Genomic DNA, 24,440 nt, shown 5'->3' on the forward strand with positions numbered 1-24,440 from the left:
GCTCACTGGGCGATGGGTTTTGAAGACTGATAAAAACAGCTAATCTCAAATACATAAAAAGATGGATTAAACAGCCAGCCAGCCTCTATTGATATGTTGCTTTTTTGTATTACGGGTTCAAATTAAAACAACTAGACTAAAACATTCTAAGCCGAAGGGGCAATGCGATAGATGGCACATGGCATTCAACACTTGCCCTACTGAGTTTTTCAACAGTAGAAGTTAATTCCCATGTCAGCGTCGGGTTGGGTCACAACTAAAAACGAGGTTCCGCCTCTAAACATGATGGTTACGAACTTCCAGTGGTTGGTTTATGAGGAGCAGATCGGCCAAAAGTGAAAGTCCAATTATTATTATATCAAAAAATTAATGAACTATTTACTACTATTAATAATCCATTAACCGTTCCTAGATGTACAGTAGCTTCTCAATTGTGAGGATTAGCGGTTTTTCTTTGTCTTTTAGGAACATAAAACTGAATATTTAAGGAAATTGTGATGGGAATTTTATGTTTTACAATTTTATGACAGTTTTTAGATGAAATCATTGATCAATTAATTGAGAAAGTACACAGCAGATATACTGATTATAAATAATAATCGTTAGTTGCAGCCAAAATCACTTGAAACTTGCCAAGGATCCTAGATCTTTTTACGGATCCTTGATGTGTAGATTATTTCATTAATGTATTGTAATGAAATAGAGAGCCAAAGGGAAACTGGAACTTCTGTAAGAAAAACTGATTCAAAATCACACTGACGTGTAGTAATGTAAATTACTAAAAATCCAACCTTATAACATAATTTTGCTCAACAGTATGTAGTGTAGTTCGCTTAATTTGCCTTGACATCAATAGACAGTAGTTTAAAAAAAAAAAAACAACCCAATGAGTAGGCATTTTTAGACAGCAGAGATTGCAGCTAAATCAGCTACGAGCCTGGGTGTGACGTTAGGACTTTGGCTCTCTATTAATTGTGACAGGAAGTGTTGCAACTGTAAGAAGTAGCTCCACTTAAGCACACTCTTGAGAAGTCAGAAATAATTCTTGCTTGTAGATTCAAACATGGAACAAAACAGTACTCTGAATTGTTATCAGAACCTATTGAACAAGGTTTAACTGAGAGAAAACTCCACATGCTGGACTACATAAGGTTGGGGAAACCCTGGGGATGGTTTTATTGTTGAGTTGTTGTTGATTGTGTAAAAAAGACAACCGGTTCTCTCAAATATAGAGTGTCCACGCAACTGTCAGTTAACGTTAGTCTTTATAACTAAAACTTGTCTAAATATGCTAATTTTTCCCATGCTTTCACTGAACTCATTCAACCCAATATTGTTACGACATCCACAGCTTTCCACAACATGCGCTAACAGTTCTCAAACTGTCATTACACCCACACACTCCAAACTGAAATTCCACCCACTCGACCTGAATCCATTAACCTGAACTACATCTGCACACACAGAGAGAGAGAGAGAGAGAGAGAGAGAGAGAGAGAGAGAGAGAGACCCGTCATGGGAGAGCCACCGGCAGATTCCTTCGCTCAACGTTTATCGCTGCTGGCGCATATTTCACCCCCTCCGGCCCCCCTCTTCACCCACTCTCTCACTTTCCCTTTTTTTCTCATCTCTTCCTGATGTAGAGGCACGCAGGGAATGTTATTGTAATGCAGAGTGATTCATCCAGGACTGTAAATATTGACAGTGGTGGCTGCTGCTGCTGTTGGTCTGGTCTGTTCTCTCCTGAGGAGCTGTGAGGGAACGGAGAGGAAACGACTCTCCCACATGACGTTTTGACAGACAAGGTGTCAGCATCAAATAATTTTACATACTTGCCTTTGTGTCCGCTGGTTTGACAGACGAATGCTTGCGTAACCAGATGTGTTACTTATTAAACACATAGTGGTGGATCAAGTACTAGACGTGGTGAAAAATTACCAAGATCATCTGTGGTGGAGACTCACACATTGCTTTTAAAACAGTGGTGATCTGATTTACCTGTCAATGTCCCAGCACTGAACCTAGTAAGTCAAACCTCACTCCACTCTTTGTACTTCTATCCAGCACTACTTCATGAGTGCTTGGTTAGTCTCTAAGGCTACGTTCGCACTGCAAGCCTTAGCGCTCAATTCTTCTTTATTGCTCAGATCTGATTTTTTTGTTTGGCTGTACAAATTGTTTTTTAAATGTGGCCAAGAACAACAATAAAGACGTCATCCACAGCATGCTGTCGTACAGAACTAAACATGGAGGCCTCCGAAGACAGCATATTTGTGAGGAGATGATGACGAGGATGAGGAGAAAGAGAGCCAAATCTTTCATTGCTGCCACCTCTGTACGGAGGTGTATGTGGATGTGAACCAGGATGAGGTCTAACACCTCACTGTCCCCCCACTGACTACCTCCATCGCAGCTGTCTTCCATGTTCCACGTTAGCACGTCCCTGTGTGCAGATACCCCATGTAGTATACACAGAACTGCATGTGCATCCACTGTCAGCATCCCTTTTTGGACTATATCCGCCAGCCATTATATACTCTACCAGCCTTAGTTAGGACTAATATAACAGTGGGGGAGTTTGACATATTTACAGTTTCTACAATTTGTAACTGACATGTGAATTAACTGTAACTGAAGAAAGATCAAGGAGGCCATTCACATGCAAAGCTGAGGACCATCCCTAAACAGCGGTTACGATCTTCCCTCTATATATGACCACCTGTTATCCCGTGACCAAACTCAGGCTCATGCGATGGCAACTGAGAGAGCTCCATTCTGAATAAAGACCACGAGAAGTGGTTGCAAGCTCAGTAAGCTTGTAGGAGACTGTTTAGCTAAGATTAGTTTTGATATATGGAATGAACTTCCATGCTCAAATTTTTATCATGGTGATTATTACCTTAAAGAATGTCCATTTGTTCAAGTTTTAAATAAGCATGACATTTCCAATAGACTCCTTTAGGTGAGCACAAGAACTGAGGAGGTCAGTAAGAATGGTTAATAGTAGTAAGAGTTCCATTTAATAGCAGAGCTAACATGCATGCTTGTGGCACTGCTCAAGGTGCTCATTCATATCTAATGCTTTGCAGGAATTACTTCTATGGCTGCCAAAAATTGTCAACCGACAAAACCGTACACCGTAGTACACAAGAAGTAAGCACACAACACGACGTAACTGATTCTGAACATAAAATAACATGAACTGGAGGATCATACTTACTGGTTGTCAGACTCATTAAAATATGTTCAGTGTTGTTTTCACTTTAGGACCAAAACACAACTGCACAACCTAATATGTGCTTCATCAATATAAAACAAATGTTGGTCATGACTTCTTGTTTGTAACAATTGTAACTTATTTGTAACATGAACCGGCTTCAAGTTACAAATTTACAACTCACAACATTACATTTTGATCAATACTTCAGTAAACAGGTTCAAGAAGAAAGCATATGTCTGTGCACACCCAAAAAGCTGGTGTTTACCTCAGACAAAAGGATAGTAAGCTGTGTTAAGGTGTGATTTTATAGGGACCGCAAATGACCAACTGGTCCTCGAGACAATGGAGAGAGATGCTGAGCAAGATAGTAACATCATTACTGCTTCAAACGACCGCTGAGCTTGTGGACCTACACAAACACACATCTATGTCTCTCTCAGAGTCATCATATATATATTATCAGGACACACACACACAACTCACAGTGGACAGGCTGTGGGAGGGTGAGATAAAGGCAAATAAAAGAGGGAAAGGGCTCAGGGTTAAGTGGCAATAATGATGCAGAATAAGACATCAGTGTGTGTGTGTGTGTGTGTGAGTTCAAACTCACTTCAGAGTGTCTCTGGTAGCCTTGTTCATGTCAACAGGAGACACAGGAGAGGAACACAGCATTAGAAACACAGAGAGGTAGAGGGGGAGGTAAAAAAAAAAAAGAGGGGGTGCAGGGGTAAAAAGGAAGCACTACACGATGGTGAACAAAGGCTGAAGGGAAAGAGAAGACTGAGGTTGGAGGAGGGTAAGGGAAGGTTAAGGAGAAGTGGGTCGGAGGTGAGAGGTTGGGGCATTAGGGCAGAGGAGGGGAGGGGACTCGCGGTGAAGGGGTTCACCTCTAGTGTGAATGCAATGAGGTAAAACCAAAAGAAAGGACGATGGAGAGAGTTCCTGTGTCATACACCCTCTTTAATTCCACCCTTCCTTCCCTTCCTCCCCCACTTCCCTCCTCTGCCCCCTTCCCTCCCTCCACCGCTGCTCCCTCTCTGTGACCGGCCCCAGCAAATTCCCTAGGGCCAGGGGCAGTCCCCTTTCAGTCTCCAGTGACACAGTAATTAGAAGTGTGGGAACTGAATCTGTCCCTCTTTCTGAGCCCCGCACTCCCACCCGCGCTCCCTCCTTTCGCTGGCTCTCACCCCCCCCCCCAACCAGCTCCTAACCTTCCCCTCCACTTCCTTTGCCACCTCTCTTTTTGCACCCCACCTCAGCTCTCAATCTCAGGAAGTAGCATTTACCCTCAGAAAGAGGTCTCATATGAGGTTAGAAAGATTGATGTTGACATCCAAGGCTGATATTGAATTATTTTAACAACAAAGTATCTGCAAGGCTGCATAATCCACAGCTAATATGATGGATACCTTCAAATACAGACAATTGATGTTTTCAATTGACAATTTTAAGGATACTGAAGACATGAATATCACGTATTAGCAGATTCAATTAAATCTAACGCAAGCCATATTGCCTTAATCCTCATGGGCCACCTGTGATGTTCATGGGAGCTACACATCACACACACTCACACACATACACACACTCAACCCCATACCCTTCATTCACCCCCCCCACCCAATCCACCCCACCTCACCCCCGCCTCCTCTACAGCCACAGAGTCCCCTATCTCTTCGAACAGAGCAACGCTGTCTCTCCCGCTCTCTGTCAAGCCCACCACCACCACCACCCCAACCCCCATTCGCTATCTCCGTGGCGATAACCATGGGAACAGCAGCACTGTGGGAACGGGCCACCAGTTGACCAAAATAGACAGCAGGAAAATGGAGGGAAAGAAAGAAAGAAAGGGCTCCCTGCATCCAAGGAGGACTGTGTGTGTGTGTGTGTGTGTGTGTGTGTGTGTGTGTAGGAGGTCCATGGGATCATCCAGACAGACAGGTACTCAGGCACTCCAGTCACCTCTGGTTTCCACCAGCAACAAAGGGGACGCTGGGTGGCTTGAGTTGCTACATTAATTCATTAATGGATATGAAGCTTTGGTTTGAGTTAGTGGGACATACCGAGAGTTCCCCTTTTCACACACACACACACACACACACTTTTAACGGTCCTACAGTTACTAGATAGCAGCATCCCACGCAAAAAGGCTACACCCTTAACCACAAACACCCACACCTTAACAGCACACTAATACTACACCATCACACACCCTGTCACACCCGCAACCACACACCTCTAAAAGCAAATACAAGCATTCAGTTTACAGTTTACATAAGTACAGGAATGACATGACTGGAATGATTGGCATTCAAAAACTTAAAATGCTCAACCAAACCCAGGCTGAACATTTTGTACACTAACATCAATGAAAATACCAGAAATTAAAAACTAAAATGTTCTTTAATTATAATAAGTCTTGACTGTAATATGTCACAATATTATATTAACTTTTCATCATCATCTTATTGCATTTACCTTTTTCTTTTCATTATAAAGCACATGCTAACTTTCATTTCTGAATTAAGTTATTTATATTATTATCATTTGATTGTCTGTATTTGAATACCATAGGAATTTTTATTCTGCATGTACCAGAGCTTCACCGGGTGCTTGAACATAAGAAAATGGATATCAGGAATGTGACTCCCTCCAACAACCACATCACAGCTTGAATACACACTTCTGTAGACATACACACGATATTCTAGATCTAGATATCAGGAATAAAAATAAAACAAAAAACTACCATAGCTGACCTATGTATCGACACTGCTCTGGTATGTTTATACTTGGTGCATGTGCAATGCTGCTGGTCTCCAGAGAGTACACACAAGAATACATGCATGCAAACACGCTTGTCAGACTTTAAGGCATTAGTTAAAATGCTGGGACGCAGTTCCTATGAGAAACATTAGACACTGGTTTTCCTTGGCCTGAGAGAGGAGGAGGAGGAAATGGGGAGAAGACGCAAGTTGCGCATCATCATCATCATCATCTTTTTTTTTTTTTTTTTTTTTACCTACTGTGGGTCTAATTTTCCATCCCTTTTATATCCTGTGTGTCTCTCAGTAGCTTAGAAGTCCAAGAAATCTTGGCTTTCACTCGTATTTATCTCCCTTTCTCTCTCCCCCGGACTCTTTCCCCCTGTTGCCTTGTGTGTTTGTCATATATCTCTTCTCTGTACTATCTATTTGCTCTTTTCTGTTCTGATTTCTATCAATCTGTCTACCCTCTCGATCTATCCAAACTGCCCCTCTTTTCTCTTTCAGGCCTTTCCCAGGCCAAGCAGCCTGACTTTTCCAGCCTTCTACCTCTTCGTTCCCTGGGGGTAGGGGGTGTCTGCCTGTGACCATTCCCACCCCACAAGGACTTTCACTTTAATCCGACTCTGTGAATAACAGAGGAGAAAGAGAGAACAAAACACAGAAAATGTGTGTGTGCGTGTGTGTGTGCCTGCCAAGCCTGCGGCTCCCAAAGCAAACAGACTTCTAACCTCCTGATAGCATCGCATCACGCAAACTGCAGGCTTTAGGAAGAAGCAAGACTTAGTTGAAAGTTTTAAGGCTGAGCTGGCCTCACATTCCCAAGACCTACACATGCACCTACAAGCAGCACAGCACGTCACGAACGCAGATCAGACATTTAAAGAATGTTCACAGAATGTACAGACATACGCTCTGAACATAAACTGTGAAAACATGAAGTCGCAATGATGACAGTTTCAGTTTCACACATGAGAGGCCAGTAAGAAAAACAGCAATACATCACAGGAGCATCAACTTCGAAACACACACACACATACATACATGCAAACACACAAAGTACAGAGGTTGAGTTCACAAACCACAGACTATGTGAGGGGTTACCATCTATTATCTCTGTCTCCATGAGGTTTAAATTTAATTGTTGACACAACTCATTCTCGGAAATGGCAGGCACACACACACACACACACACACACACACACACACACACACACACACACACACACACACACACACACACACACACACACACACACACACACACACACAAGCTTGCACTAACATACAGTGTGCACACATACACAGGGGTGTCAAGACAAAAATCCCCCTAAACAACTCAGCCCACAATGGATGGGCTTATCTTATTGTTGTAAAGATATCTACAGTAGGTCAGTTACTCCCAGTCTTGCTGGTTTTCTATTCAATTCGTTGCATTAACCACATTCTCATAACACTGAAGGTGTAAAACAGTTCTTGACTGATGGCTAGAATAAAAACTTGCAGGGCTCTGGTTCCTGTGGACGAGGATCTAAGTAGCTTTTTACATCTGAGAGTTCATGTCTTGCACTCACCATTAGATTCTACAGAAAGTGGGAATCATGGAGCATCCACCTTTTTATCGCTCCAAGAGTCTCAACGGCCACAAAACTTCATAAACTGGCGACAGGAAGACACATACAACCACAGAATTTCAATACCCCTACTCTTGTGCGACTGTAAGCACACAGACAACAGACCACACACATTCATTACACAGAGAGACAGCAATCATGAGCTGAAAGGTAGCTAAAACGATGCGGCTAATAACCTAACATTAGCAAAACACCGCAGGGAAGGATAACATGATTTGCTTCCTAGAACTCCTTCATGCCATCGGGGATGTTGTTATTGTAAGCACAAAGCGGTCTAGGACGAGGTATCTTTTTTTCTCAAATATTGTTGTAACTGTCAAAAGTCTACCAGAGCTTGTACTAGTGTCCTAAACATGTGAAAAACATGCCACCACATATCTGACCATAAACCTTTAGTTTATAATTTCCTGCAGTCTAGAGCTGGGTGCTACAATGCAGTTTGGTCATGTAATTAAACTGGAATAAAAACCTTCAAACTTCAGAGTAAATTTGGTAGAATGACAACTACAGGGTAATAAGCAGTCTTGAATCAATCAGTAGACAGAAGACTGGCACCATGTTAGCCTGTTAAGTTGTCTGTCTCCACACGAACGGATGTAAGTCTCATATTTTTGGCTTAAACCTACAATCAAGTTATTCTCTCTCCTGGAAGTCACAGCAGTAAGATCACGCTACAAAAAAAAAACACACGCTTCAAATAGAAGGTAAAAAAGAAATTGGATTTCTGCCAAATGGACTCATTTGTAACATCACATGTGAGCAAGCATGGCTGCCTCAAAAAGCATGACTTCATGAGGAGGAGTTACCCAAGCTACTAAAGTGGGCCCGTGTGCCACAGAGTTGTGATAATAACAACCCTAAACCTCTCAGCTATTTCTCACTGGCAGGTATTAGCATGGCTGACAAGAGTTCTTTATCATCCTAGTTGTGTGCAGCGCGGGGCAGAAGGAGTTTGGATGGTCTGCAATGTTGCACTGCTTGTCTAGTGTGGGAGAATGATCTATGATTCACTAAGCTGCAAAGACCAAAGATCACATTTCACTATCGCAAGGGAAACCATTATACCATGACCACAGACACAAAGAAAGTCATACCAGCAGTATCTGGGAGAGGAAAACACGATTGCGAGTGGCTAGTTCTCACAACATTTCTCTAAAGTTACCAATTTGATTTCCATCTCATTGGGGGAGGCAAAATTTGTGGGTAACCTTTCAGTAAATCTAGACAAGACAGTTGCATGGTTATACACGCTTTACCAGGAGAAAAAAATTGAATCCAATTGTTCTAAAATATTTTCACATTTCTAATCAACAAATCTTTGACCTACTTTTGCAATTGTTTTCATACAGTCAAGGTCTCAGCATGCCCTAATTATGGTTTTAGCCTGACTTATAGACCTAAAGAAATGCACACAATAATGCACTTTTAATGGCTTCATATCTGTTCTGTTCTGTGTGGTAATGCTGTCATTAGCTGACCCAAGCTTTGTTATTATACTGCAAAGAATTCTGCCTCCCTTAGGAGACTATTTAGAAGCAGAGGGCAATCACTCACAGCAGCACAGTCTGGCTGTGCAGCTACTGTGCTCTGAAAAACATGAGAAACTTCCTCTTTCTGTGTGTATGTTTCAGAGGAAGGCATCAGTAAGTGGTTCCCTCTCCCTGAGCGGCAGGGGAAAGTAGACCCTCTCGAGTGCCTCTCGGCTTCCCCACCTCCCCCATGAGCCAATAACGCAGTCAGACAGAGACACACACACATTCATGCTCACACACACACACTCAGACACACAGTGTGGTTTCTCCTCTGGAGGGGAACATAAACAGGGCTGTCTGTCTGCGAGCGGAGAGCTAGTTCTCATGACATCACCACCCAGCAGGAATGCTCTGCTCTGCCCCGTCAAAACCCCTCCACCGGCCAGCAACTCGCACACACACACATACACAAAAACACATGTTGAATGATTTATGCACGTCCACATTTTCACAGGGAAATGTATCACATACACAACAGGCACCCGAATGGCATTTTGAGCTATTTTCTCTCCTCTGGCAGTTTCTTACTTTGCAGTTGTTTCTTATTTTTTGCTGCTCCTCTGCAACTCTTGCCTTATCTTTATCACACTGTTTTGCGCGTTCTTACCCATAATTACTCATCCTCTCATATCTGTATTGCCTGTGCTGTCCACAGTGTCAGACCACACACAGAACACAGGAACAGAGGGCAAGAATTAGAGAAAGAAAAGAGGGTTATATAAACATCTGAACATAGAGAATAAAGCTATATGACCTATGAGAAACTGTGTGTGTGTGTGTGTGTGTGTGTGTGTGTGGGTGTGGGGGACATGGGAAATTACGCACTACTTCATTGTATTGGTGTTTGGAGGAAAAGCCCTATTGAAGCTCTCCCTCCTTCCTTCTCACCTCTCTTCCTCCCTCTCTAACTCTCTCCTCCCTTTTCCATCCCTCCATCACTTCCTGCCTCATCTCTCTCTTCCTAACCCCCCCCCCCATCTCCCATTGCTATTTTCCCCTTTATATTCCACCTTCTTGGTTCCCTCTCACCATCTCAACCTGTCACTGTAAAGTTTTCTCGCAGTTTCTCTCGATTCTCTTTTTCCTCCTCTCTGTTTCTCTCAGGCTTTTGGGGAAAGCAGGGACAGGAAGCAGCTTGGCTCTCAGACAATGGGACACATCAAAAAGCAGCACCAGCCTCACCAACTTCACACACACACACACAGACACACAGACACACACACACACAAACAGAGCAAGACAAACAGGACATTCCAGCTGCCGGCTGCACCGGATTCCTCGCCTTGGCTAATCTGAAACGGAGGAGAGTGAGACTGGGAGTGGAGCGGAGCAGGGAGGCAGGGTGAGAACAGCGGGTGAGGGAGAGCAGGGGAGATGGGGAGAGAGAGACAAGCAGAGGGTGAGAAGGAGAAACAGATACAGAGAGGGAGAGGGAGAAAGATACGCTAAGGAGCAAAAGAGGTGATATTGTGGGGGATTAGAGAAGGTGAAGCATGACTGAAAAAGTAAAACTTTTTTTAAAAGTAAAGTTTTTAAACAATAATGTGTGACTGTAGTTTGCAAACAGTTGTGTCCTCATGTTGTCTAAGAATATGTTTATTGTAGTATGCATACAAAGTATGATATGATACTGTGAGTACCTGCCAAAGTACAGCAGGTGTAAAGTGGCCGGTAGCTGAATCCATTTTTTTGTTTTGTTTGACATTAATGTTGTTTTGTACACAATACATTTGATTTTGGAAAAGGTTGTTTAAATGTGTCTTCAGTGATTTAAAAATTAATGTGTGTTTAATTTAAATCAACAAGTAGGGAATTACTTTCATAACTTCCTTATCTCCTAGCATCTACAAATGTATTGCCATGAATAATATATATATATATATATATATATATATATATATATATATATATATATATATATATCAAAGAAAGGGAAAGAAAGGGAAAGAAACCAAATAGGGGAGAAACAATGTTAAGACAAAGAGAGGAGGTGAGAGAAAAAGACAGGTAGAAGGAGAGAAAATGGGGGTGGAAGCAGATGAGGAGAGAAATACTACATTATTACAGTTTGTTGAAATTGTGTTTTTTGTAGGTTTGCTGTCCACACTGAACACTTCTTTCACCGTGTTTTTTTGGCAGTTGGCAAACAAGCTATAAAGAAGTTGTTTGAACATAGAACATCCGTCTACAAAACAGAGCTTAGTTCCTCAGACTCTCTCTGTGACCACTTATTCCATGTTTCAGAATACAGGCTGTGCAGCACGGGTGCTCACATTGACCTATATTTCTGTCTCTGGTTTCAGACAATTACACAACTGTTAAAAGAATTGCATGATCGACAGTCACAGATGCAACCCTCTTATCTTCACTAATCAACTGAATCTCCGTTTTACACCCAAGTGGGGCAGAAAAATATGTCAATGACAACACCTGTATTGTGTGACTGACTATAATATATAGAAAAAATAAGGCATCACAGGGAAAGCTGGGAGCAGCAGAAAGCCGTCTTCTTAACTGATTATTACATCTTGAATGAGTCCTAGATCTATAATTACTTATACACACAACCATCCGCCCCTCTGAGTGCTAAGAGAAACCTCAGTGGTGTCTGAGCAACTATAAATTCATACACAACCATGCAAATACACACATGCATGCAGATACATATCATGCATGCACCCGCACACACAGGTGTCATTGCGCTGCTATGCTATCCTGGGGCCAACTAGACTGTGGGAAAAAAAGAGCAGGCATGGTTTTTTTTAAGACCAGATGCCTGGTGAGTGATGGCTCATCTTCTTCCTTATCTATCCGTGTGTGTGTGTGTGTGTGTGTGTGTGTGTGTGTGTGTACTATTGTGTCTGCTCAGACAGCCATGAGAATCAACTTCAAAATGAGTCAGGGACATTAAAGACATGTCTCACAAGTTACAAGCTGCCCATTTTTCTGTGGGATTTTCACACCACTTCCAAAAACTGGAAAATTTAACAGCTACAGCAGACTAAGTACTTGTTACAGCCATCTACTGCAGCTCTAATGCCATTTACAGACAGTGTGATCTCAGAACTTCTGATAATCAAGATCATTAAAATAAAAATATAAATACATGTGGACAAACGTTTATCTTTAATAATTCATTGTCATTGATCTAATTTCAGTAGAATCATACTGTCATAGATAGATAGATAGATAGATAGATTGATAGATATAATTATTAAAATATAATTTCTGCTGTCCAAATAAAAAGATCTGAGCAAGATTAACGCATCAGCTATCATAGTGAATCAACACTGAAACACAGCTGACTGCTTTGAATATCAGTTTGATTATATTATGTGATTGCTATCATGTGATTTTGCATACATTTGCTATATCATCATACTTTGGAATATATCCTCATTAATATTGTGATAGCGATTTCAGCCGTATCACACAGGCCTAATGGTTGGGTTTTTTCCTATTATTAATCCAACACATCTGTACTGTTCATATAATAATAAATATGACTAATGTTTACTCTTGCATAGGACCTCTCAGTTAGTGTGAGGCAATTCAATGAGTCAACATCTCATTCCAGTAAAGAAGTCATCTCCGCAGAAAGCATTACCCCCTGAGTAGCAAAGTGAAAGACAAATATTTGTGGTTATGTCTTACTTGCTCATTCATTCATAATCTCACACGTTGGAGTGACACAACAATCACAATGGCCTTTCCTGATTTGGCTCCCTTACAGACAGACAGACACAGTGTCAGCACGTTGCCCCTCGAGACAAAAAACAGACAAAAGGAGACAGACACACGGGCTGCCCATCAGTCACTCATAACTGCACCCACTAACTATCTACATGTGTGTATGTCAGACCTGTGTTATGTGTGAGCAGCACTTTCTCCCAATGTGTGTGTGTGTGTGTGTGTGTGTGTGTATTCGCTTTTAGCACTTTCTCAAACCGTATGTATGTAACAAGAGACGCGACGCCCTCACCACACACAGTGGGAAATATTTGGGATGGTTTCCCTCGGAATGTCTTGGCGTGCATATGGAATGCCTCCCTCCCCACCGTCTCCTCCTCCCCTTTCTCGCCGTCGCCTCTCAGGAGACGAGAGAGGGGAGAGTGGGGGGAAAAAAACGGCGGGACACACAGATTTGACCCCTGTTTTGTCACCATGAAGAACGGTACATGCGAATGCAGACAGAGCCACAGCTCAAAAACACACACACACACACACACACACACACACACACAAGCTTGCACTAACATACAGTTCATCATTCATGCAGATTTGTAAAAATGTGTGTTTGGGTTTCATAGCTTGCGCTTGACCAAAGTTCGACACTGTGCATATTTGTGGTTATCCACAAATGCTGTATGCATTTAAAAATGACAGTCCAATATGAATTAAGGTGTGAATATACAAGTCTATAAAAAGTGTCTTCCGTTTTCATCTGGATTTCAACACATACATACATCCTGAAACTGTCTAACCCTATTACACTCACACACACACGCACGCACACGCACACACACGGCCAGTGAAGGGTAACTTTAAACGTGTCTCAACCTCTCACATTCCTCGTGTTTCTCAGCCCGCGGCTCTCTTTGTAGATCAAAAGGACAGACAACAAGTCTTTCTATCGCCTCGCCCTCCTCCACCCCTCCTCTTCCTTCAATGCCACCTTTCTCAGACACTCTCTCTTCCCCTCGCTCTTCCTCACTCAACAAACACTCGTCTCACTTGCACACAGAAACTGATTATTTCTCAACTACTCCATGTTATTTCTGTCTTTCTCCCTATCTCTGACTCACTTGCTCCTTCTCATTTGCTTTCACAGCCGTTCCCTTTCTCTCTCCATCTTTCTACCTCTGTTCTCACTTCTCTCCCTCCCTCTCCCCTTTTCCTCTCCCTAACCCCCCCATCTCTCCCACCCCTCCCTCTCACGGTGTTGCGGTTCCTGTTGCTCTTGTTTTCACTTCCCCAGTAGTCTGGTGCGTGGGAACCAGCGTTTCTGCTGCAATAGTGTCTACGACTGAGTCCGAGTGTGTATGTATCTGTGACCGAGACTGTGTGCTCTTAACTGTTGAGGTGACTGTGTGTGTGTGTGTGTGATGGTGTCAATATGTGTTTGTCAGTTTTGGGTTTTGAGTGTATACGCATATCACTGTATATGTGTGAGTGTGAGTGTGTGTGTGTGTTTGGTTGGTTTCATGTCTATCTCTCAAGACATCTCTGCTATCTCGACATGTCTATAAAAGGCTAGTATGGGACATCTGATGGAACTGCGCAGCACAACGGAAGTGTGTGTGTGTGTGTGTGTGTGTGTGTGTGTGTGTGTGTGTGTGCATGGAAAGTATAGACACAGCAGGCATTAGTGGTAGGAATAGGATATAGTTGAATAAGGAAACTGTATTGGACCAATAGCCAACTCCACCCTCTCACCCAACCCCTTGCAGGAATCCACAACAGACTAAGTTAAATATTGAAACGTGTCAAAGTCTTGACACTGTAAAATGTATCTTTCTTCATACATTTTTGGGGCATTTTGGGGCTGAAAAGATTATTTTTTTTTATATGACACATTGTGAATAATAACTGTTATTGTTACTGAATGCTCATTATTTCAAAATAAATTTAATTCCAATAAGATCAACACATCTATTGTACGATCACATCCTGTAGTTTTCATTTGGGCCCGAGGGGAGTGACAAAGCTATATTCTTCTAAGCTGAAAAGAATATCTGTTAGTCATGTAAAACTGTTGTATTTGAACAACAGTGGTTTTAACGTGTTACTGACTTTAGGAGGAACCAAACAGATTAATTTTCTATCACAGAAACAATTAAAAATGTTAACATGGCTACAAACCAGAGAGAGGTGGTTCTCTATGTGTCCATCCTGTGTGGTATGCCTCTGCCATGTTTAATATTCATTTATTTATTTTCCTAGAGACAAGTACAGTATATGGTATATACCACAGCATTTATAGCCTAAGCTAGTTTACAAAGGCCGCCCCTAGATGGGCCTTTATACAAATACATGACAAAACACAACACACAAGACAACTCTCCGTTTTCTGGAGTTGGGTTCACTGATGATAAACCAATTGCAGTTAAATCTATTAAACACCATAAATAAAGATTTTGAATCTTAAAAAATGCATTTTTCCCCCCTTTTTTTAACCACTTCATCATTGTATGTAAGTTCAAGTAAGTATGCAGACGAGGACACACATACACTAAAGGCCCTTCTACATCTCGCTTTCCCTCTTGGGGTCTCCATGGTGGACACACATTCCTATGTCTCTAAAATCTCTGCTGGGCCTATTGATACATTGAGACAAACATTAACCCTTTCACTGCACAATCTTCACACACGTACACAAGTCTATGGTTAATCTCCTCTTCTGTCTTTTTTGTTTTTACTTCTCTTTCCTCATGACATTCATCAGCGGTGTATGTGCATGTGGGAGAAACACGGAGAGACAAAGGGGGAGAAACTAACCTATCCAATGCTAATCAAGAGAGCTTTACAATCAGATAACAAAGGGGTTAACTTCGCCTGGGTGGGCCATGGAGTAGCCCCCAGGGTGAAACGCTCTCTCTAACTCTCTCACACACACACACACACACACACACACACACACACACACACACACGTACGTTAATTTGGTATTAACTAGTATTCTACTTGACTGCACATTGTATTTTATAACCTGCATCCTTAAGGTAAGGTGCTTGTATACACACATTTATTGTTGGTCTTCAATTTTAGATATGATATTTTTAAATAATCTTCAATTCCAGAAAATGATCAACGTTTAATTGAAAAGGCAAAGGCAGGTCCTTATTCAGTAGGCTGTCATTTACATTAACTCATTTTAAATTAGACTAAGGAAGAGGTAGTTATGCCCTGGTCGAAGATGTAAAAGATAACAAAAGTTTTCTCTGGTTTGGTGTCTTAACTGATGGGAAAGATCTGTTACTAGTGATGTGTTACACTAAAGTCACATTTGGCCTTCCTTTAGCCATAACATATCAAAGTGACTTTGCCTTGAAGTGGCGTCAGGAGTGACCAATAAATAGGAAAGATACGTGGATGACCATTTGGCCGCTGGTCGTTTAGGCAGATTCTTTTGGTGTGTGTGTTTGCGTCATCATCATATCATCAAGACAGGAGGTAGCATCAAGGTGGTCCAGTTTTTTTTTTTTTTTTACATTTTGGGTCCGAGACAAATGCACCCAGTGGTGTATCCTGACACATTTAGGGCCCCCTACCAGGAGCAGGCCAGAACACCCAAGTTTAGAAACTGTCCTGCAATGATACCCCTCCCAATCACAGCCGCCACAGACACACAAACACAAACACAGCCGTCGCAGCACACACAGGTTTCCCTAAACAGCCACCCATGGAGATATCTACAGGTCAGGTACCGTAAATCTGACAACGACGGGTAGCAACAAACTGACTACCAAACATCTTCTCCAGGCTCCACAAACATGATCAAACTGGAATTAGAATAATGCAGTGCATGGCACATTTATGTGTGTCCATACGCAAGTAAGCAATGTTTCTGTAATTGAGGAAAGAAGAACATGATACTGAAAGGTTTTTGAGGAAACATTTGAATCAAAATATATACAGTTTCATTTCTCCTCCAGGTTCAGCTCCTTTCTATCCTGGTTCCCTAGTGGTTCAATTACCTTCCAACGCTTTGTGTTACACTGCATGGTGAAAATGTCTCTTTCTAGAAATACCTCATGTTTAATTATTCACACTGACTGGTTTCCCCCTCTTTCCATGTATTTTCTCATCCATCCATCTATCTATCCCTCCATTTTCCACAACTCTACGAGTCCAGGTTGTGGTGGCAGCAGGCTACACGACGTAACCCAGACATCCTTTTCCTCAGCCACATCCTCCACCTGGGGTCCCCCTGAGGTACTCCAAGGCCATATGGAACATGCAATCCCTTTCAGTGTCTCCTGGGTCAGCCCCCAGGTCTGGACATGTCCAGAATACCTCCACAGGGAGGCAACCAGGAGGGATACTAATTAGATACCCCAATAGTCTCATCTAGCCAGCTTCAACGTGAAGGTGCAACGGTTAAACTTCGAGCTCCTTCCAAATGTCATAGTTCCTCATACCTCCGTAAAGGTGAGCCCATTTTGGCTGCTTGTATCTAAAATCTCATTCTTTTGGTCACTATCACCACAACAATCCAGTACAACACCTATGTTACTGCCAATGCCATACCCATTGGCCTGCCAATCTCTCTCTCCATCTTAATCTCACTCAAGACCCAGGTGAGCCAAACTATATCAAGTTTATATACTTTAACCCTATTGCTCTAGCTTCGGCTCCTTCCCTAACAGAGAAGGGACATTCCTTGTACAAAGGCCCTGTTTTTGTAGCTAGAGTTCAGCAGGTCAAGGCTATTTTATATTTTCTCATAAGTGAAATAAAGGGTTAAAAGGTTTTTTTTTAATAGAGCATGGGTCACTAACAGGCAGACCGCGGTCCGAGTCTGGACCCAGACACCGTCCTATACGGACCCGGACCTATAATCAATAAATTATTAAGGGATTTAAAATTTTGAAAGGGCACTTCTATTTTAACCGGCGCAGCTTTTCTAGTCTTTGCGGCACTGGTTTAGTGGCTCAAGAAACTCACAGACCAATTGCATACGAGTTACGCCAGCCCACAAGACGCTACTCAGCCAATCAAATCTGTGCATTCCAGGCGATAAACATTGCGACTCTGAATACAGACAGACGAGAGAGGTGAGAGGCGAGTGACAGATGATAAGACGAGTGAAGGATACAGGGAGAGACGATACATTATTTATTGTGAAATTGGTTGAGACTGTTAAGTGAAGATGTGAAACAGTTAACAAAGAAAAAGGGAAACTCAAGCTGCTGCTACACTTTGTTTTTCTAAAATTAAGCACTTTATTTTAAGATGCACAATTTTTCAAAAGCTATTTTATTTATCTATTTTATTTTTAAATGCAGCCCTTCTTTTAGTTAATGAGAAAAGAACATTATACATATCTACAGTATTATATATCTGTATAGTTCAATGTTAAGTGACAATAAATATTGTCAAAATGTTTTTGAATTGTACTTTCTTTATTTGATTTGACAGTCAGTTGTTGATTACATGCAGACGTTGATACAACTACTAGGCTACTTCAATATATATCATACTAAATCACAACGCAAGTTAGACATTATGATGTTCCGGACCTTTGCTTGAGGAAATTTTCTCTGAAAAAACTGGACCTCTTCGAACTTTAGTTGAATACCCCTGCTGTAGAGCGTCTCCATTCCCCCTTTTCATTTATTTCTTCCCCTTTCACTCAGTATTACACAAAGCACCACAGCCACAACACGCTTTTTCCTCATAATTCAGGAACTCATTCAGTTTTATAACCACAGAAATATTGCCTACGCGTTCGTGTTGCTTGTACTTCTCACTGATATAGGAACTCAAGCTTTTTCCTCTTTCTCATTGAAAGTAGTTTATTTTAAAAGCATCAGCTAAATGCCTAAAATAGAAATGTAGTCCACAGTACGTACAATGTTGGAATTATTGTGTAATTGTATGTTTGTAATTTGCCTTCAATCAGCATTTACCTCGTTCATTCCAGCCGTCTATCATCCTCGTCCTTCCTCTTATTTTGACGGCTCACTTTAGCACTATTTCCCCATTTGTGTGTATTGATAATCATTGACATTATTTTAGTAAGTAAACTACATAGAACTCAGCCAATGCTGACACTTATACACAGTTAATTTCAAAAAGATTTTCCTTACCTGGCAGCGGCTGAATATATCACTGGGAGTGGGCTGGACATTGAAGTGTCTGAGGACTCGAACAGCCTGGTCTCGGGCCTTTTCCGAACAGTCTAGGGACAGACAACGACCCTCACCAACCTGTGACCGCAACTATATGGGGAGACAGAGACAAAATGTGTATACAAGCAAACAAGGAACACACACACACAAAATGCATCATGAGTTTGTAGGAGATTTGTTCACGAGTTCACATTAGTTAAAACTTACACTTTGGAACGGTTGTCCACATGTGAGTATGACGCGTCCCTCAGCTTGTGCTAACTGACACACAACAAATCACATCAGAACAAAAGACACGTAGATGCAGCAATGCTAATATTAGTAATCTAAAATATGTAGTATTTTGGAAATCTGTGTAAGTTCTTCTTGTATGTGTTTATTGTCTGTGTATAAAAAGATGTGTGTATGTCTTCAGCTTGGACTGCTTACTAACCTTTGCAGCTACTCTGTGATCGTCAGTGTTCTCCAGCATGACCACATCGACTCCTAAACAGCGCAGGTACCTCCCGAGTCCCTGCAGCATGTTGTCACACACCACCCGCAACTGCTGGGGAGGCACCGGGGGGGTGTCTTCTGAGGGTTTCTCGCCACACAGGAGGCCTTTCTCTGTGTCAGAGCGAGGGGGACTGACCCTTTGAGCCCCCTGACATTCCTAAATGGACAGAGACAATAATGTGATACTTAACTGATCCCCACAGGGGGATTTTCTTTTCACTTGCACCACAGTGCAGGGAGGTCAAAGCACAGGGTGAGCTATACAACTGCACCCCTGGAGCTGGTAGGAACTGCTGAAGTGTCTTGATCAAACATATATTGTCCCTCCCCGCAGGTTGGATGCTCAAAACCAGGGTATTCAGCTGGAAGTTTTCTGTATTTATTGAGTCACTTGTGAGCTCACAGGTTAATACAGAGCTAAGAATGTTTAAATGTGTTAGCACAATAGTTATCAAAATATAAAATGGGTTGGTTCCAATTCATGACCCATCCCCCTCTTGCTTTCATCCTGTCTATATCTAAAAACTGTAAATCTAAGAACCGTATCAATAACAGCAATAGCTGGAGAAATGGTTATTGACTCCTGACCTCCTTGCCATGGTCCTTTTTCGTCTGCTTGGACTCTTTCTCCTTCTGCTTCTTGTCTCCACCCTTCTCTGACTGGCTTGAAGAGATGCTGCGCAGGTCGGCTGGCAGCCCAAAGTATGCTGGGTTACTGGAGAGGACAGAGTACACATCCAGCAAACAACACGCATCTGCCACTAGAAGGAGGTTAAGAAACAAGAGAGAGAGAGAGGAAGAGGGGGCGAATTTATTGGTTTGCCGTTCTTCAGGGGATAACAAAATAATCTGCGATATTCTGTGGTGAAAAGAACAGCGACCATCTGTCTTCCCTGTCATTGTCTGTCTGGGCATGCATAATACCTTACCTGCATATCTAATTTGGCTGACGCGCAGTGGCCGTTTCTCCCAGTTGGACATCTGCTCCGTCTTGTCCAGAGGCTTTCCCAGGACCTGTTGTACCAGCAGACTGAGGCCTTTCTCTGCAGAGCCCTCTCCTACCAGCACCTCTTTAGGTCGATTTTGAGTCCTCTTGACCTTACAACGCTGGATCTGCAAAAGGCATTAGAGACATTAAAGTTAAATTAAATGGTATGGTCCAGTGTTGAATATTTTTTTTGACAATGCAAGGCTCCAGGCAATACACGTTTGAACTTAAACAGTCCCTTCATCCTCTTTGAACAGGACATTCCTTTTGATATTTCTTGGATTCCTCACATCCTCAAACATGCAGGCTACTCCAGCAGATGGTGAAGCAGCCTCATCAGTTACAGACCCATGTTGCTATTTCCACATTCCCATCCACCCCAGAGGCTTTGAGTTGAGCTACATACAGTATATCTCAGGCAAACTACTGGGCCACAGCTGAGTTATGACCACACAACCACTGACTACGCTAAGCCTTCTCAGTTCCAGCCAGTCTTGAGTATCAAAACTCAGATACTACTCCTGCTGATAAATTACTTTCCTGACTACCTGCCTGACCCATTCTGAAGTTACAAATTATTATACATTTCCATGTTGAATATTGTAATAAACTAATGAAATGAATCTATGACATGAAACGTAACGAATCCTAAATTTAATAAAACATTACACCCCTACTAATCAGGAAAGTGTAATTTTTATTGCTGCTATAAGACTAACTGCAGGATTTAATTTCGAAATTATTTGTATGAAGTTATGTGAATGACAGGATAATGTTACCTTCTGATGTATACTAAGAAGATCAAGCATCCCCTCCATCTTCAACGGCTCCTCTAAAAGCTGGTGCCAGGTGGCCATTAGACACTTGAGATCCCCTGACATACCATAACCTGAATGGGAAGAGAGGAGAAATGTTAGAGACAGAAGTATTACAGAAATGCCTCAGATTAATTTGATTTAAGTGTTGTCAAGTCTGTTGCTTACCCAGTTTAAGGACATTTCTTGCGGAGAACAAGCTCCTGATGAAACTAACAGTGTCTGGGTGTTGGCAGAATCCATTTGCACAAAGGTCTAATAAGAAAACCTGGTCAAAAACTGCAAGCTGTATCAGGGCAACTTGCTGAGATGAGATGCAGCCAAACGTGGGCTGCCACTCCATGTCAACTCCTACTACACCACCTTCCTAAGAAAGGATGATACAGCAGCAAGGAATACTGTCAATAGCAATCCCATTTGCCTACCCCATCATATATAGACGTTTTCATTAATGGTTGATTTAGACAAGAGACCCAAAACCATTTTTTTTAAATCAAGCATTTACTTCTCGGTACCTTCAGCACAACGTTTCGACACCTCTGGAGGGCTTCCGGCGTCTCCACAAAATGAACCTTGTCTTTGGTGAGTGGCACCTGGTAGAACTTCTGACGGTGAGACTGAGAAGGCATCCACTCCTCAGTTTGTGCTGAATCACTCAGACCCATTCGTCTGAGCAATGGTGAGAAATGTGTGTATTTGTGTGCGTGTGCACATTAAAAGGAGACAAAAGTGGGGAAAACAGGAAAAACCCAAAATCAACCGATGCAGAATGAGCGTGGATAGATGACATCATTAGAGAGACAGAAAGGGATAAAAAAAGAATAAGAATAATTACATTTTTTAATTGACTCATGTCATCCATCACACAGCATTGGATCTTATGAATAAGCATAGTGTCTGAAATATGGTATATGTGGCATCTTTAATATCTAACAGAAAAGCATCACTTGAAGACTCAAGGGGTCATCAAAGTCATTCTGTTTCAGACTCTGAAACTGTGAGAAGGCGATATGGTGAACAAAACTTAGGTTCCAGGTTGCACTTCAGGGATAAAAACTCTGAGGCTGCAACTATTCCTCTTTATAGAAGAAGTACAGCCTGTGCATACCACAAGTTGCATAATAGGATATGTTTATGCATATTTTGGCTGACTCACTGTAGATCAGGGGGGAGACTCTGCTGCATTTCCCATACCCCATAGGGAAGTCGATCTCTGGGGATGTTGTATCTCAGTGACCACTGAGCGGCTTTCTGAAGACCACAGTACTTCACCAACATCTCCACCAACTGGATCTGCAGCTCAAGGTCGTCTGCGACTACGTACTGTACATACATAACACACATATTCACTTATATAACTTATAAAACACTGTCATATGCATACGCACCTACAAGCAACACCTACCTGTACATGGTCACTCCAGTTCTCCTCGGTCATGCTTTTCTAAAAGAAAATAGAGGGTGAAATACAGAAAAAAAGAGTATTATTAATTAATTCTGTAACTGGGTCATTTAATCTAATCTCTTAGTGTCCGTTCCCACCAGTCCTTGCTCCACATGTTCATCCACTGCCTTCATTGTTTTGTGTTTGACAGTAAGACTTTTATCAAACCTTAGATAGCAAACTCTCTGAAAGTGCCTGCAATATGTATTTACCGATAAACTTTATTATATAATGCATTTTTCTCTGAAACCCACAGACCTGGGCCTAAAAGAGAACCTCAAATGCCTCCATCTGCTCAGATTCCACTCAAATCTGTTACCAGCTTTTATTGGCTAAAAAGGCAGAATTACGAGAATATTGACATTGATTAAAGTTGACAAATGTGTAACTAAAACGGGAATATGAGATCTGAGCAAAAACACATGAAATTCTGAATAAACATTTCCAATATATAATTAAGCCCTGAAGGCAGCAGGGGTGTACATACTTCTGCTTCCCTTATTTTTTATTTAATGACGTTAACATGCGTTAACTTAAAAACTCTAGTGTTGCTAAAACACTGCATTTATCACTGTATAAAAATACAGATCATTTAATTTTTAAATGATTTTGTGATTAAATAACTTCCATTCATGGGCTATACATATTTCATAGTAGTGTGTATGAGCTGGCTAGGCTTGTCTTAACCCTTAGAGATTTAAACATTCTTCTGAGAAAGTCTTCTCTTTCTTCTCAAATACAAATCACTCATTCACAAGAGGCCGATTTATTTTTAAACTGAAGGAAGAAAAACTGAACTAGCACTCTCAATCTGGTCTCTGAAACTAAGTAACTAAGAAACAAGTACCAACACGTTTCAAGCAGGAGGCTTTACATACAGGCAGTAGGCTGCAACGATTTATCATTTGGTCTATAAAACATCAGTACATCAGCAAATGAATCATTAAATTAATCATCACAATATCCAAGTCCAAGGTGACGTCCTTGCTCTGTTCAACAAACACACAAACCTAGAACTATTCAATTTACTCTAATGCAAGAGCAGGAAAAATACCAAATCCTCACAGCTGAGAACCTGAAACCATCAAAAGTTTGATATGTCTTATGTAAATTATTACTTAAAGGATACAGCAATTATCAAAATAGTTGCCAATACATTTTCTGTTAAATGACTAATCGACAAATTGTTGCTGCTCAAATCAATTAAGAAGGTGGGTTTAAGTAATGTACTCAATATATGTGTACGAGCTAATTCTTACTAGACAAAAAAAATGCAAGTCACTGATGAGTAGCCTGCTTGAATACCTGGTATATATTATAATGCTTAAATAAAATAGAAAAGCCTATTGCATCACTTACCTCCACAAACCTCTTGTACATGAGGAAACGCGAAGAGTCCAACCTCCTCTTGTGCAGAGCATTGGGACACAGTCCTGTGTCAAAAAGACGAGGTTAAATCATTTCTGCCTGACGAGAACCCCCATGAACAACTACACATGTGCCCAGTCACACACCTTGGTCAATGTTGAATTTCTCCACGAGTCGGAAGACTTGTTTGGTGAGCATTTTGGGCTGAATCTGGCCCATGCACTGTTTGGACAGAGAGAGGTAAGGGAACCGCCTGTGGAAACACACACATGCAGACACGACCATATGAGTTCATACAGCAACACACAGATGCCTACGTACATAC

General features: G+C 41.7%; 1 protein-coding gene across 1 annotated transcript in view; it reads right to left on the reverse strand.

The window, feature by feature from the left end:
• The window catches only part of exd3 (exonuclease 3'-5' domain containing 3), a 37,021-nt gene that overhangs the window by 7,332 nt on the left and 5,249 nt on the right, over positions 1-24,440 (reverse strand). Inside the window, exons 7-18 of the mRNA XM_070924795.1 lie at positions 24,262-24,368; positions 24,107-24,180; positions 22,709-22,747; positions 22,460-22,626; positions 21,819-21,972; positions 21,472-21,670; positions 21,268-21,377; positions 20,430-20,613; positions 20,089-20,261; positions 19,439-19,657; positions 19,213-19,266; positions 18,964-19,095 (exon numbers count right to left, since the gene is read on the reverse strand). Of these exons, the coding sequence (XP_070780896.1) occupies positions 18,964-19,095; positions 19,213-19,266; positions 19,439-19,657; positions 20,089-20,261; positions 20,430-20,613; positions 21,268-21,377; positions 21,472-21,670; positions 21,819-21,972; positions 22,460-22,626; positions 22,709-22,747; positions 24,107-24,180; positions 24,262-24,368 (1,612 nt within the window). The remainder of the gene's footprint in view (positions 1-18,963; positions 19,096-19,212; positions 19,267-19,438; positions 19,658-20,088; positions 20,262-20,429; positions 20,614-21,267; positions 21,378-21,471; positions 21,671-21,818; positions 21,973-22,459; positions 22,627-22,708; positions 22,748-24,106; positions 24,181-24,261; positions 24,369-24,440) is intronic.

Source organism: Enoplosus armatus, chromosome 18 (assembly GCF_043641665.1).
Source record: "Enoplosus armatus isolate fEnoArm2 chromosome 18, fEnoArm2.hap1, whole genome shotgun sequence".
In the NCBI taxonomy this organism is placed as follows: Eukaryota; Metazoa; Chordata; class Actinopteri; order Centrarchiformes; family Enoplosidae; genus Enoplosus; species Enoplosus armatus.